This window comes from Gobio gobio, assembly GCF_949357685.1.
Source record: "Gobio gobio genome assembly, chromosome: 2".
Lineage (NCBI taxonomy): Eukaryota > Metazoa > Chordata > Actinopteri > Cypriniformes > Gobionidae > Gobio > Gobio gobio.
The window spans coordinates 26,878,533-26,891,986 of NC_137098.1; the positions used below are offsets into that span (position 1 = coordinate 26,878,533).

General features: G+C 38.8%; 1 protein-coding gene across 2 annotated transcripts in view; it reads right to left on the minus strand.

The window, feature by feature from the left end:
• Window positions 1-11,547, minus strand: part of sema4f (sema domain, immunoglobulin domain (Ig), transmembrane domain (TM) and short cytoplasmic domain, (semaphorin) 4F) — an 81,721-nt gene extending 70,174 nt beyond the window's left edge. Inside the window, exon 1 of one of the 2 annotated variants that reach the window (XM_079837728.1) lies at window positions 10,820-11,547. In XM_079837728.1, coding sequence (XP_079693854.1) covers window positions 10,820-10,907 — 88 coding nt within the window. In that variant the 5' untranslated portion in view covers window positions 10,908-11,547. The remainder of the gene's footprint in view (window positions 1-10,819) is intronic. The other variant, XM_079837729.1, reaches the window with a different exon arrangement.
• Window positions 11,548-13,454: the final 1,907 nt, after the last annotated feature.

The window sequence follows — 13,454 nt, forward strand, 5'->3', positions numbered from 1 at the left end:
GGGAGGTCGACAAGAGAAACAGGTCAACTAAACCACCGGGTGCTTTTTACAGAAAGGTCTAATAGGAATAATGTTTGATTATATGAAAACACACCTACACTCTCAGACTAAGAGTGTTTGCAAAGCTGCTTGTATCTGATTTTTTGTCTTAGATATCCATATATATTTTTATAGAGCCAGATACCATCCATGTCAATGCGTACAAATAGTTAGTTGCAAAAGGTAAGATCTAAAACAATTTCCTGTTGTAAAAGATCCACCTGAATGCACTCCCTGTCTTCGAAAGAACAGATGAAAGAGACTGTGATAGAGAGAGTGAGTTGTATAATTTATCTCCCTTGGACAAATGCTTTTGAATGATTGGTGCATTTAAATTAAAATGTGTATAGTGATGTTTTTCTTGAATTTACAAATTACAGAATCTACAAGCTTCTGTTATGCAAATCTAATGCTCGCTAAATGACTAACCAGTCAGCACAGAGCGTCTAACTGAAACTGAGCAATGAAGCGCCATGTTAGTTTAGGACAGACAAAAACAGGCTGTAGGAAATGAGTAACAGGTGATTTATGGAGAGAGTCATTGATGGCTCAATAAAATTAAAGGGTTTGTATAATGATAAAAGAAGAAATGAGGTGAAAATCCATTGAATCAGTAAGAGCTTTAAACTGTGGCCAGGAAAACAATGCATTATTTAGTGACCTACATGTTGACTGGAATATTTGACTGTGAACACTAATGCAGAATCGAAGACACGCCCACACAAACCAACTGAATTTTCACTGTGATGCATTGCTCTACTTTCCCCTCCCATCCAAACTGATAGAGTGACTGAAATCAAAATCACCCTCTCAAATGACAGTTTGTCTGAGTATAATTCACAAAGACATGTCTACATCACATTTCCTGCCAAATAAAGGGATTTTTTTTAATGAATGGGGTGGAGGGTATGGTGGAATATTACAATTTAAAATAACTATTTTCTATTTAGATTTTTTTAATATATATATTTTATATATACAGTCAAACCAACAATTATTCCGACACCAGATATGTGCAGGACACTATAGTTAATTTATGTAAGTGAGGATAGCGAAATAAAGTAAACTGTGACATATAATACCCAAAAAAAGTTTTGGTTTGACTGTATATTTTAAATTTTCAGCATATAAATATAACTTTTCGCAGCCATTACTCAGCGTCACATCATATGTTGGTGTTCAAGTAACATTTTTTAATGAATAGTAAGAGATTTGAAATAGATTTTTTTCCTTTGTATCAGTGTTAAAGTATTTACTGTCAACATTTATTTATTTATTTTGCATATATTAAATGAAATAAATATACTAAAACATTTTCACATTACAGTCACATTAATGAAAATAAGATTCTTTTGCATTAGGGTAATTAAAATTAAAGCTGCTGTTTTACAAAAAATTATATAATTATATTCATGTACAACATGAACCCATTTTCCAAACCGTGTTTTTGTCTTACCCTGAATCATTACGGTACACTTATAATAAGTGTTTATATTGGGACTATTTCAGACCAGACTGGTAGGAACCGCTGCGGAGGAGCACAGTCTCTGCGTGACTCGTCATATACATAAACAGAGAGAAGTAGCTCCGGCTGCAATGTTCTTCTGCAGGACGCATGCAGTTCTGTTTATTAACCCCTAGAGCGAAAAAGTTACAGACTGCAGCTTTAAGATGAAAATAGTGTAAACAATGAAACAAATCTTAATGGTCCTAAAAAACAGGCTTACTTTTCTTTTAGGTAAATATAACTACTTCTTTCTTTTGAATTTGGGGTGAAATAAGTTCTTGACAGGTTTTGTGGGATTCACATAAAAGACGGAAATTGTATCACACTGAGACAGACCCCTCTAATGCAATCCTATTAGTGGATAATACACAACACTGAACCTCACATCATTAGAAGTCACTTCTGGTGACACTCTCATTCTCATCTGCCTCATCCCTCCATTCTGTTCTCTCTCTCTGTGTCTTAAACTCCAGTCACTCTCATTATATCACAAAGCTTTCAGCCTGGTTAATATTTTCACGTTAAGTCGAAGTATGAGATCAAAGGCTGTGTGCGCTTTTAGAGTTTCATCCTCTTTCATGCGTCTCTCGATCATGCCTGACTCAGAACCCCTTTTACGATTCAAAAACACAACACTTGAATTACCATAATGGAACAAGGCTATAATAATTTTTTACCAAGCTGCTTTTGCCAAAGCCAGAGGAGCACATGCACCAGAGGGAGGAGAGAGAAAGAGAAAGAGAGAGAGCAGGAAACGCATACACATTCTGCTTCCTGTAACACTCTTTCCTTGCCCTGCTTGGCTTCATTCCAAATCATTTCAATTTGTGAAAGAATCTCTCCAGAGAGACATGCATCAAAATTATTTCTTTGTCTGAGATTTATTCCTGCTCACTCGAAAGAGATAATTCAACCTTTTAGCTTGATGAGAGCGAGAGAGAGAGAGAGAGAGAGACAGAGTGTGGCATCTGTTGCACAGCCACCCGAAACATATGCAAAAAATCATTCCGCATCTTTTTTTCCCCATTTCCCTCCTATATTACAGCCACCACACAGAAGCTAAGGCTGTGCCTGGACTTCCCAGCATCCACTTTTCCCCATATGGCCACGACAGGGAGTCTTTAGTGCTTTTCTTTGCGCTCTGATCAGATCTCAGGCTCAGGGTTGGAAGGGCTGATCCTAGATCGGCGTAAACAGGCAACCTGCAACGAGACCAGTCGGGGAAAACCTCTATTTGACAAATTAACCTTCCTCAGTGTTTCACAAGCCATCCTGCTTTAATTACCACCTCCAGTGGCCAATTACAGGCCAGCAATAAAGAAAAGGATGAAAGAGAGAAGGGACCAAACAAGGCATGGGTTTTACATCTTCAACCTTCACCTCCTCAGCACAATCAGTGATTCCCATTAGTCAGGCCTTTTCTGATTGAAACAGGGGAGGGTCGTATACATGTTTGTGTGTGTATGTGTGTGTGCATGCGTGTAGAGAGAACTCCAGTCTTCCTTTGTTCTCTCAAGGCTGCATCCTGCCATTAAGGGTTTGAATAGGTTTGCTGGGTTTCCTTGCTGGCACAGTCATGGTTGGAGCAGGCCCTGAAAAGAACACCGCCAGAGTCTCACTATATGGTTACCGCTGTGATCTAGGTGGTTATAGAGGGTCCCTCCTTCAAATGTAGACTTTTAAGATTTGATTATAATTCCCAATCTCTCAATTCAATTTGGTTTACATTAATTTGGCCATATTTCAGTTATTTACATTTAGTCATTTAGCAGACACTTTTATCCAAAGCGACTTACAAATGAGAGCAAAAGAAGCAACTAGAACAGTCAAGGGCAACAGTATGCAAGTGCTGTAGCAAGTCTCAGTTAATCTAGCTCAGAACACACAGGACAGTTTTTTTTTATTTATTTTTTTATATAAATTAGACAGACAGAAAATGAATAAAATGAAGTTTATAATGTCAATTTCTCTTACATATGGTATGATTGAGCAATAATAAGTCATGGTCAACCATGATAAGCTTCACAGAGCTTATTGCTTTTATGATATAAATGGCGGTTTCATAAAATAAATACAGAGCAACAAAAATGTTCTACCAAACTATGTAGTTCTTTAGCAATGTTTAAGAGAATGGCTGCAAACAAAGCAACACAGACACAATAATAGATGTAATGAGGTCACAGGTGTGTGTTTATAGAGTATTTTACAACAGCTTCCAATGTGGCTCAGCCAATCATAATCAAGGATACAGCAAGGATTCAGCAGTAGCATCCATCACCACTAAAAAGGAGTTGCAGAAAGCACTGGCATAAAGTAAAAGATTTACCCCATGATTTTAAGAATTGATAGCAAATAGTTTAAATGAACATTGCGATTAATCAGGAAAAGTTTAATTTTACCCAGCCCTCCCCAACTCGCTGCAAGTATCTTTGCTGTCCATAGGAGAAACAGGAGGCACAAAGATAGCAAAGTCTAATGGGTTTAAAAATCACTATCCCCAAGTATGAGTAGTGAGTGCTTGAAGAAAAAATGGTGGTGAAAAAGTAACAGTGTGCCAGAGAGTGCATCAGACAAACCAAAAGAAAGGGCCAGCATTCAGAACTAACTCAATAATATCTAAGAGCAGATCAATACGCACATATTCCTTCAACTGTGGCATCATGTCCCATCTTTCCCTCAGATCAATACTTTCCAATCAGTGCAGAGCTCAGCAGCTCTAAACTCTGTCCCCTCCCGCTGACCCACAGCACCTTCTTCATCAATCATGACGTCTTATCACAAATTCATGAGCTGAGTCAGTCACTGGCCAATGAAAGCAGGTAATTAAATGTGTTCCATTGTGAAATACACAAAACTACTGTTCTAAGGGATCAGTAAGAATTTATTTTATTCAGCAAGGATGCATGAAATTTATTAAAAGTGACAGTAAAGACATTTGTAAAGTTAGAAAAGATTAATATTTCAAATAAATGCTGTTGTTTTGACATTTCTATTATCAAAGAATCCTGAAAAAATATATCACGGTTTCCACAAAAAAGTAGCACAACTGTTGATGATAAGATCTGTTTCTTGAGCACCAAACTGGCCAATGATCATGTGTTTTCAGCTATGCCATCAGAGTAATAGGTTACATTTTTTAAATGTTTTAAAATAGAAAACAATTATTTTAAATTGTAATAATATTACTGTTTTGTTGATCAAATAAATGCAGCCTGGGTGAGCATAAGAGATTTCTTTCAAAAACAAAACTTATTGTAAATGCTAGTTATTGTCTTACACTGTGTCTACACCGGATGTGACCAGTTGTCGAGTCGCACACTCCAACAGCTTGAGGCTGTCTACACTGGACACGACAAACTGACCGTTGCAAATCCATTTTTTCTTCATGCCAGAAGTATCATGAGTGCTTGAAGTTGGGGTGTGCCGGTTTCAGAATTGGTGATGACGGTTATGATGCGAGTCAAATGTGACGGTTCGTAACATAACCGTCGGGGGGGTACATACCTTTATCAAAGAAAAAGAAAAAAGTCGAACAACGACTGTTGTGAGCATCCTGTGCTTTTCAAGGTCACATTTCAGTCAAACCACACCAGAGTTCATTTGGAAGCGGACTGAGACCCACCTTTTAGGAGTCTCGGTCCGCTTAATTGGTGCGCACCAGGGTTCAGATGCCAGAGTTCATTTCAATCTAACCAAACATGTCAAGTGTGAACACACCCTAAGAGTTTAATGCAAAGACTATAACACCAGACCGCAAGACAGACAAATGCATGGAACGAACTGCACATTTGTACCAGACATATGCAGGCTGAGGAAAACAGATAGACACTCATTAAAATAAGCACATGAAACATTTAATGAGACACAGAGAGCTGTTTCCTACCACCCTGCAGTGTGAGTTTTATTGAGGGTGCAGCAGTCTTTACTCAGCTCTTCTAGCGAAGGTTGCCACAGTAGGGACCGTCACACCTTCCCCAGAGGACGCACACACATAGTGTGTGTATATGTCACACTGCACCACAGAAACAGGTCGTTACATCTCCAGGTGTGGCACAAAGCAGCTCAAAGTTCTGCTAATATAAACATCCCGTAGCTGCATTATTGCACAGCCTTGGGCTACTGAAATCAAATCAGTTGTTCCTCTGAAGCAATTTGAATAACTTTATTAAGTTGTAAAAAAATTACGCAATAATGTCAAATGGCGCATCATAATACGGAGCCCTAAAATGTGTAGACTGTGTTCTTTTGATTGGTTGATAGGAATGTTGTTCCAGGACCAACAAGTATTTTGATCCAGCACCATGTTCAACTTCACTCAAAAAAAAAGGTTCTATATGGCACCAAAAATGGTTCTTGGCTCGTAATCATAGGGGAACCTTTTTTAGTGCTATATAGCACCAAATTTGGTGCTTCAGTGGTTCTTCAGCGGTTCTTCAGAGGTGCTATATAGCACCTTAGTCAAAGAACCGGTGAAGAACCTCTGAAGAACCGCTGAAGAACCACTGAACCACCATAATCTGTGCTATATAGCACTAAAAAAGGTTCCCCTATGATTACGAGCCAAGAACCATTTTTGGTGCCATATAGAACCTTTTTTTTTTTTAGAGTGTTGGCAAAATCCCGATAAGCTTATGTCAGTGAGCACTGAACACACTGATGAGTCAGGACACTGCATTACTGTCCGCTCATCCTCTGCTGAGGAGAGTTGGCCAGGTATGTGTGCCAGACATCAGAGGGCGTGTGTCTGATATATCAAGACTTAAGATCTACTTGGAGCCTCCTGCAACACAAAACACTTTTGTACCAGAAAGTTGATCTGATTGTTAAGCTTGAGCACTAATGGATTGGAAGTTCTATATGATGGCGTGTGTCTTATTGGGTGTGAGCCTTTGTGTAGGTCAGGATATGTGCGTCAGCGCATTTAGTTAAAAGCACTGGAGCGAAGAGCAAAATATAACAATAATGCGCAAACAATGCATTTAAAAGCAAAAATGAGCATTCAAGAGCTTTTAAAATCCTATTCATATTAGTTTAAAGGCCCCAATATACTCACGGCAAAGTTCTTTTTTGTTCTTTGCTTCGAAATATATGTGACCAGCAATATACTGTTAGGCCAAATCCACACAAAGCAAGAGCTTTCCCTATCCGTTTTTTTTTTCCTCGTCTCAAGAAAGATCTGCGTACACACGAAACCGCTGAACCCAACTCAAAACGATGTAGTATACATTCCAGACCAGTATGTGTCACTGTAATTCTGCCACAGAAATACACTAAAAACGGAAAAGATCTGCGTACACACGAAACCGCTGAACCCAACTCAAAACGATGTAGTATACATTCCAGACCAGTATGTGTCACTGTAATTCTGCCACAGAAATACACTAAAAACGGAGAAGAAGAGACGTGGCTAGAAGGGGTACAGCAAAGGTAGGACGTGAGGCAAAATCTCACGATAAAATAACAAATAAATGTACTACTTGCCAGATTGTGTTTTATTAATGCCTACACCTACCCTAAACCATGCAAATACAGTAATTAAATGACGCAATATTGATGTGCGCATGCCCAGTGCCCGTAGTTGTATCCCTTCTAGTCTTTGCCGTGCGGGACGTGGTGTGATGGCATCACCGTTTCACAAAATATACGGATTGGCTGTACACACGAAAACGCAAGGGTGTCGGTTTCAGATTTATCCAAATCCAACGCCAACCACACTGCTGAGAGCAGCGTTTAGATGAATATGTAAATTTGTGCTGACCAGATGTCTGACCTCGACGGACTGAAAAGGAGAAAATATTTCCATGTGAAAGGAGGCGGAGCCTCCGCGCACACCTACCTATTACGTAATCACCACAGACCAATGGTAGTACAAAGGTGTTTACCAGCCGTAGAAAACTTTTCCGGAAAGTTCACTTTGTCAAACTGTTTCGAACTCCCAAAACGAACTCCAAACGAAGTTCGTTTTGGCCTGATTTTGTTTGAAATGACGTCACATCAGTTTTTTCGCTTGAAGTATTTCGGGGCCTTATTGTACTTTAAGTACCAATACCACAATGGTGTTAGACACTGCACTGCCATCTATCGACATGGATCAGCGTGATCATCTTTTATGTAAATTACACTGACACTAGTGAGAGGTCTACACAAAAATTAATTCCCTTACCTGTCCAACAAAAAAAGAAGCAAGCAGGGCATCACTACTCCATCATCAAATCTTTACCTTGTGTATGCCATACCAATGTTTGTGTAAATTTTTCAGGCACAGATGTACTGATTCTCCTGTCACTGGTAAAGCATGACAATAAGTGTGTCTAATTGTCACATTTTTGCTCTTCAAATCACCAACCTACCATACGATACTAGCATGTCTACAGAGGTAGCAGCTTATGAGCATGACGATTCTCTCCAACATTTAGTGAAACACCGTGGGTCACAAAATTTCAACATGATGAAAAACACATACTCTTGACAAAAACACAATTTATGTCTTGTGTAAAACGTTTTAAATTTGCACAAAACTAGTATGCACCTTTAACTAAAAAGGACAGACTATGAATGCTATAACACTATTTAATATGAATTCAGAGTAAGATCAAGATGAATATTGAAAAAATGTGAATGGTCAAACTCAAAATAATGAAATTCTGAATGAATTACTTACTTTTCAGGTTTTTATATACTGAAATAGTTAAAAAAAAAAAACACATTATAGCTGGAAAATCTGGCTATTCTCAGACTTGACAGACTTGTGAGAATTAGAAAAGTAAAGCATACGAAAAAAATTTTAGTTATATGCACACAGGCATGCATCAAATATGGCTTCACTGTTCAATCCATTTCTTCATCATTACAATCTACACCAGGTCTGTATTACAGAGTCCAGCAGACAGACGGAAAACAGACTGACATGCCATATTGGCTTTCTCAGTGACGGATTTAACGTCCCTGTCTGAGAATCAGTTGGGACAAGGCCGTAGATTTGTGTTGCCTTGACTGAAATTGTCAGTCTGGGTTGTTAGGTAATCTGTCTGACCATTAATCAGTTCATAGTCATTTTGCAACATGGATCAAAGAGCGAGAGGAAGAGTGTAAGAGAACAACAAGAAAGCTTCAGCAAAGCCTGAAACAGACTAGACAACCTATTCACAAATGCAGCATGACCTTTGACATTTGACCCAAGCTGTCTGCCACACTGGTCTTACCCTCCAACGCCAGAAAGGACCTTTACTAGACCTTGTGTACTGTTAGCCTGCTGTGCTGTTTCTATTATATTAAGTTTGCATGAATATACCCTTGAAAAGAGATAATCTAATCAACACTGCACTTTAAAGTGTTTCTAAAGACATGAAATTAAATTAGAGGGATTCCCATGAGAGCCCCTTCTCAGCCAGCTATAAAACAATAACATTGGAAAAATACATGTTCAATAAAAATAGTATCAGATAAATTGTGTCAGAAAATATCTGATACATTTATGGGGGACTAAGCAAAAGGTTCAAGAATTTGAAAAATGCGGGACACAAACTCTTGACACAGAGTTAAATTGTTATCCCACAAAATTAAAACAGCTCTCATCAGTGTGCTTACGTTAGCGATGACATTTAACACAAAAAACCCATTGCTGGTTTGTTAGGAATGCAGCACAAACGTCTGTGAGGTTTTCTGCTGATGCACGGAAGCCCATAACGCTGTAGGAGTGAGCTGTGAGAAGAATGCAAAAGTCATGACCATGTGTAGGTGGAAGAGAAATATCTGAAACCAACGCACAAGATTCACCTTATTAAACCTGTCTACTTATATATTGCTTTATTTATTACAGCTGTTCCTCCATGTCTCATAATACATTCCATTTTAAGCTACTGCTCTGATGTTTGATTTGAGAGTCCTTTTCTACTAAAGACCACAAGCCAGCATGAATCTGCTAATTCTCCATCACCAAACAACCAGCCCTGAATGTTGGAAATCCTGAATTCTACACCATTGTATAAAGCATGTTTCCAAAACAGGAGATTTTGATTTAGTCACGCTTCACAACGTCACATAAATGTGTGAAACGGTGACCATTGTGTTTGAGCCCCTAATCATTTTCATGTGAGTAGAATTAGAAACTATTCGAGGGTACCCATATGAGCCACGCACTCAGGCGGAGAGGTCAGACGTACATGGACTGCACTGCACTATAACACATTTTGATTATCACAGGAGTAAAGAGAAGTATTATGATCATGGCTACCCATATCACTCTGCCCACAGCAGCTACAAACTGTTAATAAAACTAGTCTATAAAAATGTTCTCACTGTATTTCATACAACAGTGCTCTGATTTAATGGGTCAAAAGCTGTTACTGATATTTAGTATAACATCACTCGGCTTGCCTGTGTTTATGGCATTCCCATGTTGTGATGCATGTGTGTAAATTGAATACAACAGCACAATTGCAAGCGTAAGAAACCATTTTTACATAAAACACTTACATGACATTAAACAGTCAGAAGTAACTGAATATGCTTGATGCAAAGAAAGTTCACTAAAGCAGACTTGTGCCTTGTGGCTGATAGTTTAGTGTTATTTATAGTGTGTCTGAGTGGACTTTCTGTTCAAAGGGTGCTCAGGTGAGGAGAGGTGATGAGTTGGGTGCTTTGGTGTTTCCAAGTAGCAAAATCTTCCTTTCTTCGGACTGGCATTTCACATAATTTCAGCACCAGCAGGCTTATGGAAAGCACAAATCACTGTCTAGTATGCATTATGCAGTCTGCCCCAAACTGTCAACTGCTGCTTCATGGTAGCCTACATATAAGTGCGCAGGTCTGACTGTATCTCCATGAGGAGCCAAGTGCTGAGTGAGACAGTATCAGCAGAATAAAGTGAAACATCTATCCATCTATCTATTTAAGATGCATTAAACACGATCACACACACACACACACACACACACACACACACACACACACACAATGCTGAATCGACAACTGCCACAAATTAAACCATACCGATATGTGTTTTATTTCTATGGTGATTTTTTTCCATAGCTTCCATGTGTGCGCGCGCACAGGTTGTCACCTGCCTCCCGCCTATTACGTTCATACTTTTCGTTGCTTTGGAAAATGCAAAAGCTCTCGCTCACCAAAAGTGTCAAATAACACTTTAATGATTTGCCTTTTAAAACAGCTTTTTATGTAGAGTAGCCTACTTCTCTGCGTTTCAAACATGTCAAATAGAGATGTCATTCTAATAGCTATTGTTATTTCCTGCATCAATTGAACTGAACTCACCTCCATGGCTGTTGACAGTGGCGCTCCAGGATGAGATCGTGTAACACAGCAACACAGTTAAAGCAAACAGACTAGTAACTGACTTCATGTTCCGACAACAGGAACCGCTCTTCTACTAGTTCGTAGACAGTCCTCTATTTCCAGTCTCAGCTCCAGGTCATTATAACGAGGAAGGCTGTAGATTTGGCTACACAGTTTATATGGTTTAAATATGTAAAATATGGATGCTATTTTTACTAAACTAATTTTAAGTCAGCATATTCTTGCTGTCCGCAACAGAACAGAAATTCAAAACGTCCACGATGTTCTTATTCTTTGACTCTCGAAATAATCACCAGCACAATTCGGCGCATCGCACAATATGGGTAGAAGCCAAATCTGCTCGCTTCCAAGAAAATGTTCAACTTTCCCGAAGTTTAATCCGATGTGAAATACATTCGCTGTCAGAAGCTTGAAGCAGAAGAAGCGCGTGTAACCTCGCGTTCAAATCCTCCAGCGCTGGCTTGCCATGAACACAAATTCAATTGTCCCGTATGACCACCGGATACATATGACCACCCGTCCGAGTAAATTATATCTGAATATGTCCAATGTGGGATTTCAAAAACATTTACAACAGAAAGGCAAATGTACCAGCATGAGAAAGAAAACCAAAAGCGTGAATTCGCTCTCCAGCCGTCTCAGTAATCTCTAATAGGCAACAGAGGCTTCAGTCAAGTCCTCGCCGTGCCGTGCCCCGCCCCGTTGTCTACGTCACAACAGGTAAAGCGGCTTGATTTCAAATACATTTTATATTATTATTCTGTTTAACGAATCTGGTTCAATTAACGATTCTTGTAGTACCCTGAGGAATAAATAGCTAGGCTACTTGGAAAAAGATTATTGAATGTAGGCGCTGCCCTCTGTTAGCTGATGAACTCATCAGACTTCAATCAGAAAGGCTACAATTCTTTAAAATATGTAATATAAAATATTGAATGCATGTGTAGCCTATATAATGCACTTCATATATAAAATATGAATAAAAAAATGCATACATATAGCCTACAAATATATGTAGGCTATATTAAATGGAATTATTTCGTACAAAATGGAATCCAATCTAAATAAGACCTGACTCTGAGCCTCGTCTTCCTGGTCAAAATTTCTATCAACTCAGTAATTATTATAATTAGATTCAGTTCTGATTAAATAGCGTATAAACCGTTTCTATTCATCCTTAAAATAATTGAAATTATAAATGAAAAGATGTCCCACTCCCAATTAGTGATAGGATACCGGTATATGACATGATGAGCTGTCATATAGGCTATGTCTATTAGACTATTTATGATTAATGCAAGTTGCGACGGGAACGTGAGGGAGTGCTTTGATGAATCTACTCTTATTCCCGACAAAAGCACGGGGGAGGGCGGATTTGCGCAGGCCACGACCCGCTGTCCATCTGCCTCTCTGTAATCCGCGCAAGAACAACGACATCTGAGGGCTTCAGCACTCCCTGGATTTCACGGGGCAGCAGGACAAAGGCCAGCGAATCTAAGAGGCGGCGAGCGGTCAAAGGTGACGGAGGAACAAGTTGCGGACTGATAAGCTAAAGTTTGTTGAGGAAATATATATATATATATGTTGAGCAACATCCAGGTTCTTCGCTTAAAAACGAATCATCATCGATGACTGTCGTTTGTTTTAACGACCATTTCGCCATTATGTGCAAATGTCATAATGCGCAGTTTGTTTGTAGGACATAAGTATTGACACTCATCACGACGCCCCCCTCTGGACAGGTGAGCATGATGTTTTACGGGATAGTGCTTGATTTTTTTTCTTTCTCTAATTAAAGGGACATTTTGGTAACATTAATTAATTGGTAATCATTTCAAATGTCTTTTCTGTGTTCTCTTTGCGTCCTGTTAGTCTTTTTAGTCTGTTTTATCTTTTGAACTAAAAAGGCAGAGTCATTAATGACCAATGTAGTGACATCAGTGTTGGGTGGTGTTCTATAAAATAATAGAAATTTGGATGATAATAAAAGGTTTTTTTTAATCAACTTGCACTAAACAATGGCTATATTTTTTATGAGCCTGGTTTCTCCCAAGGTTTTTTCTCCATCCTGTCACCTGATGGAGTTTTGGTTCCTTTGGTTTTGGTTTTTGGTTCCTCTGTCACCTTTGGCTTGCTTAGTTGGGGACACTAAATGTTCAACTATTACTGATATACCTGCATTGACACTATATGATAATTGAACTTAGCTGGATGATATCACTGTTTTCTCCAGAGCGGCTTTACTGCAAAAAACTAATTATGTTGCATTATTTTCTAGTTACCACTGTGAAGCTGCTTTAAATCAATCTCCATTGTAAAAAGCGCTGTAAAGGTGACTTGACTATTCATATGTTCAAGTTTTATTGCCATTGTCTAAATAACCAAGCAATAATTAATTACTCTACCTATATTATGTTCTTAAACTCTCATCTAGCATGAGTTCCACTCAACCTACTGAACTCCAAAAAACTCTTTTATGGACCAAACAAAAGGACAGAAGTAGGCATAGGTGAATTCCTGGAGGCCCAAATGAACTGTGTGCTTTTAATACTGTTCTCATATCAGCATCCCATGCCTTCATCATCCCAGATTA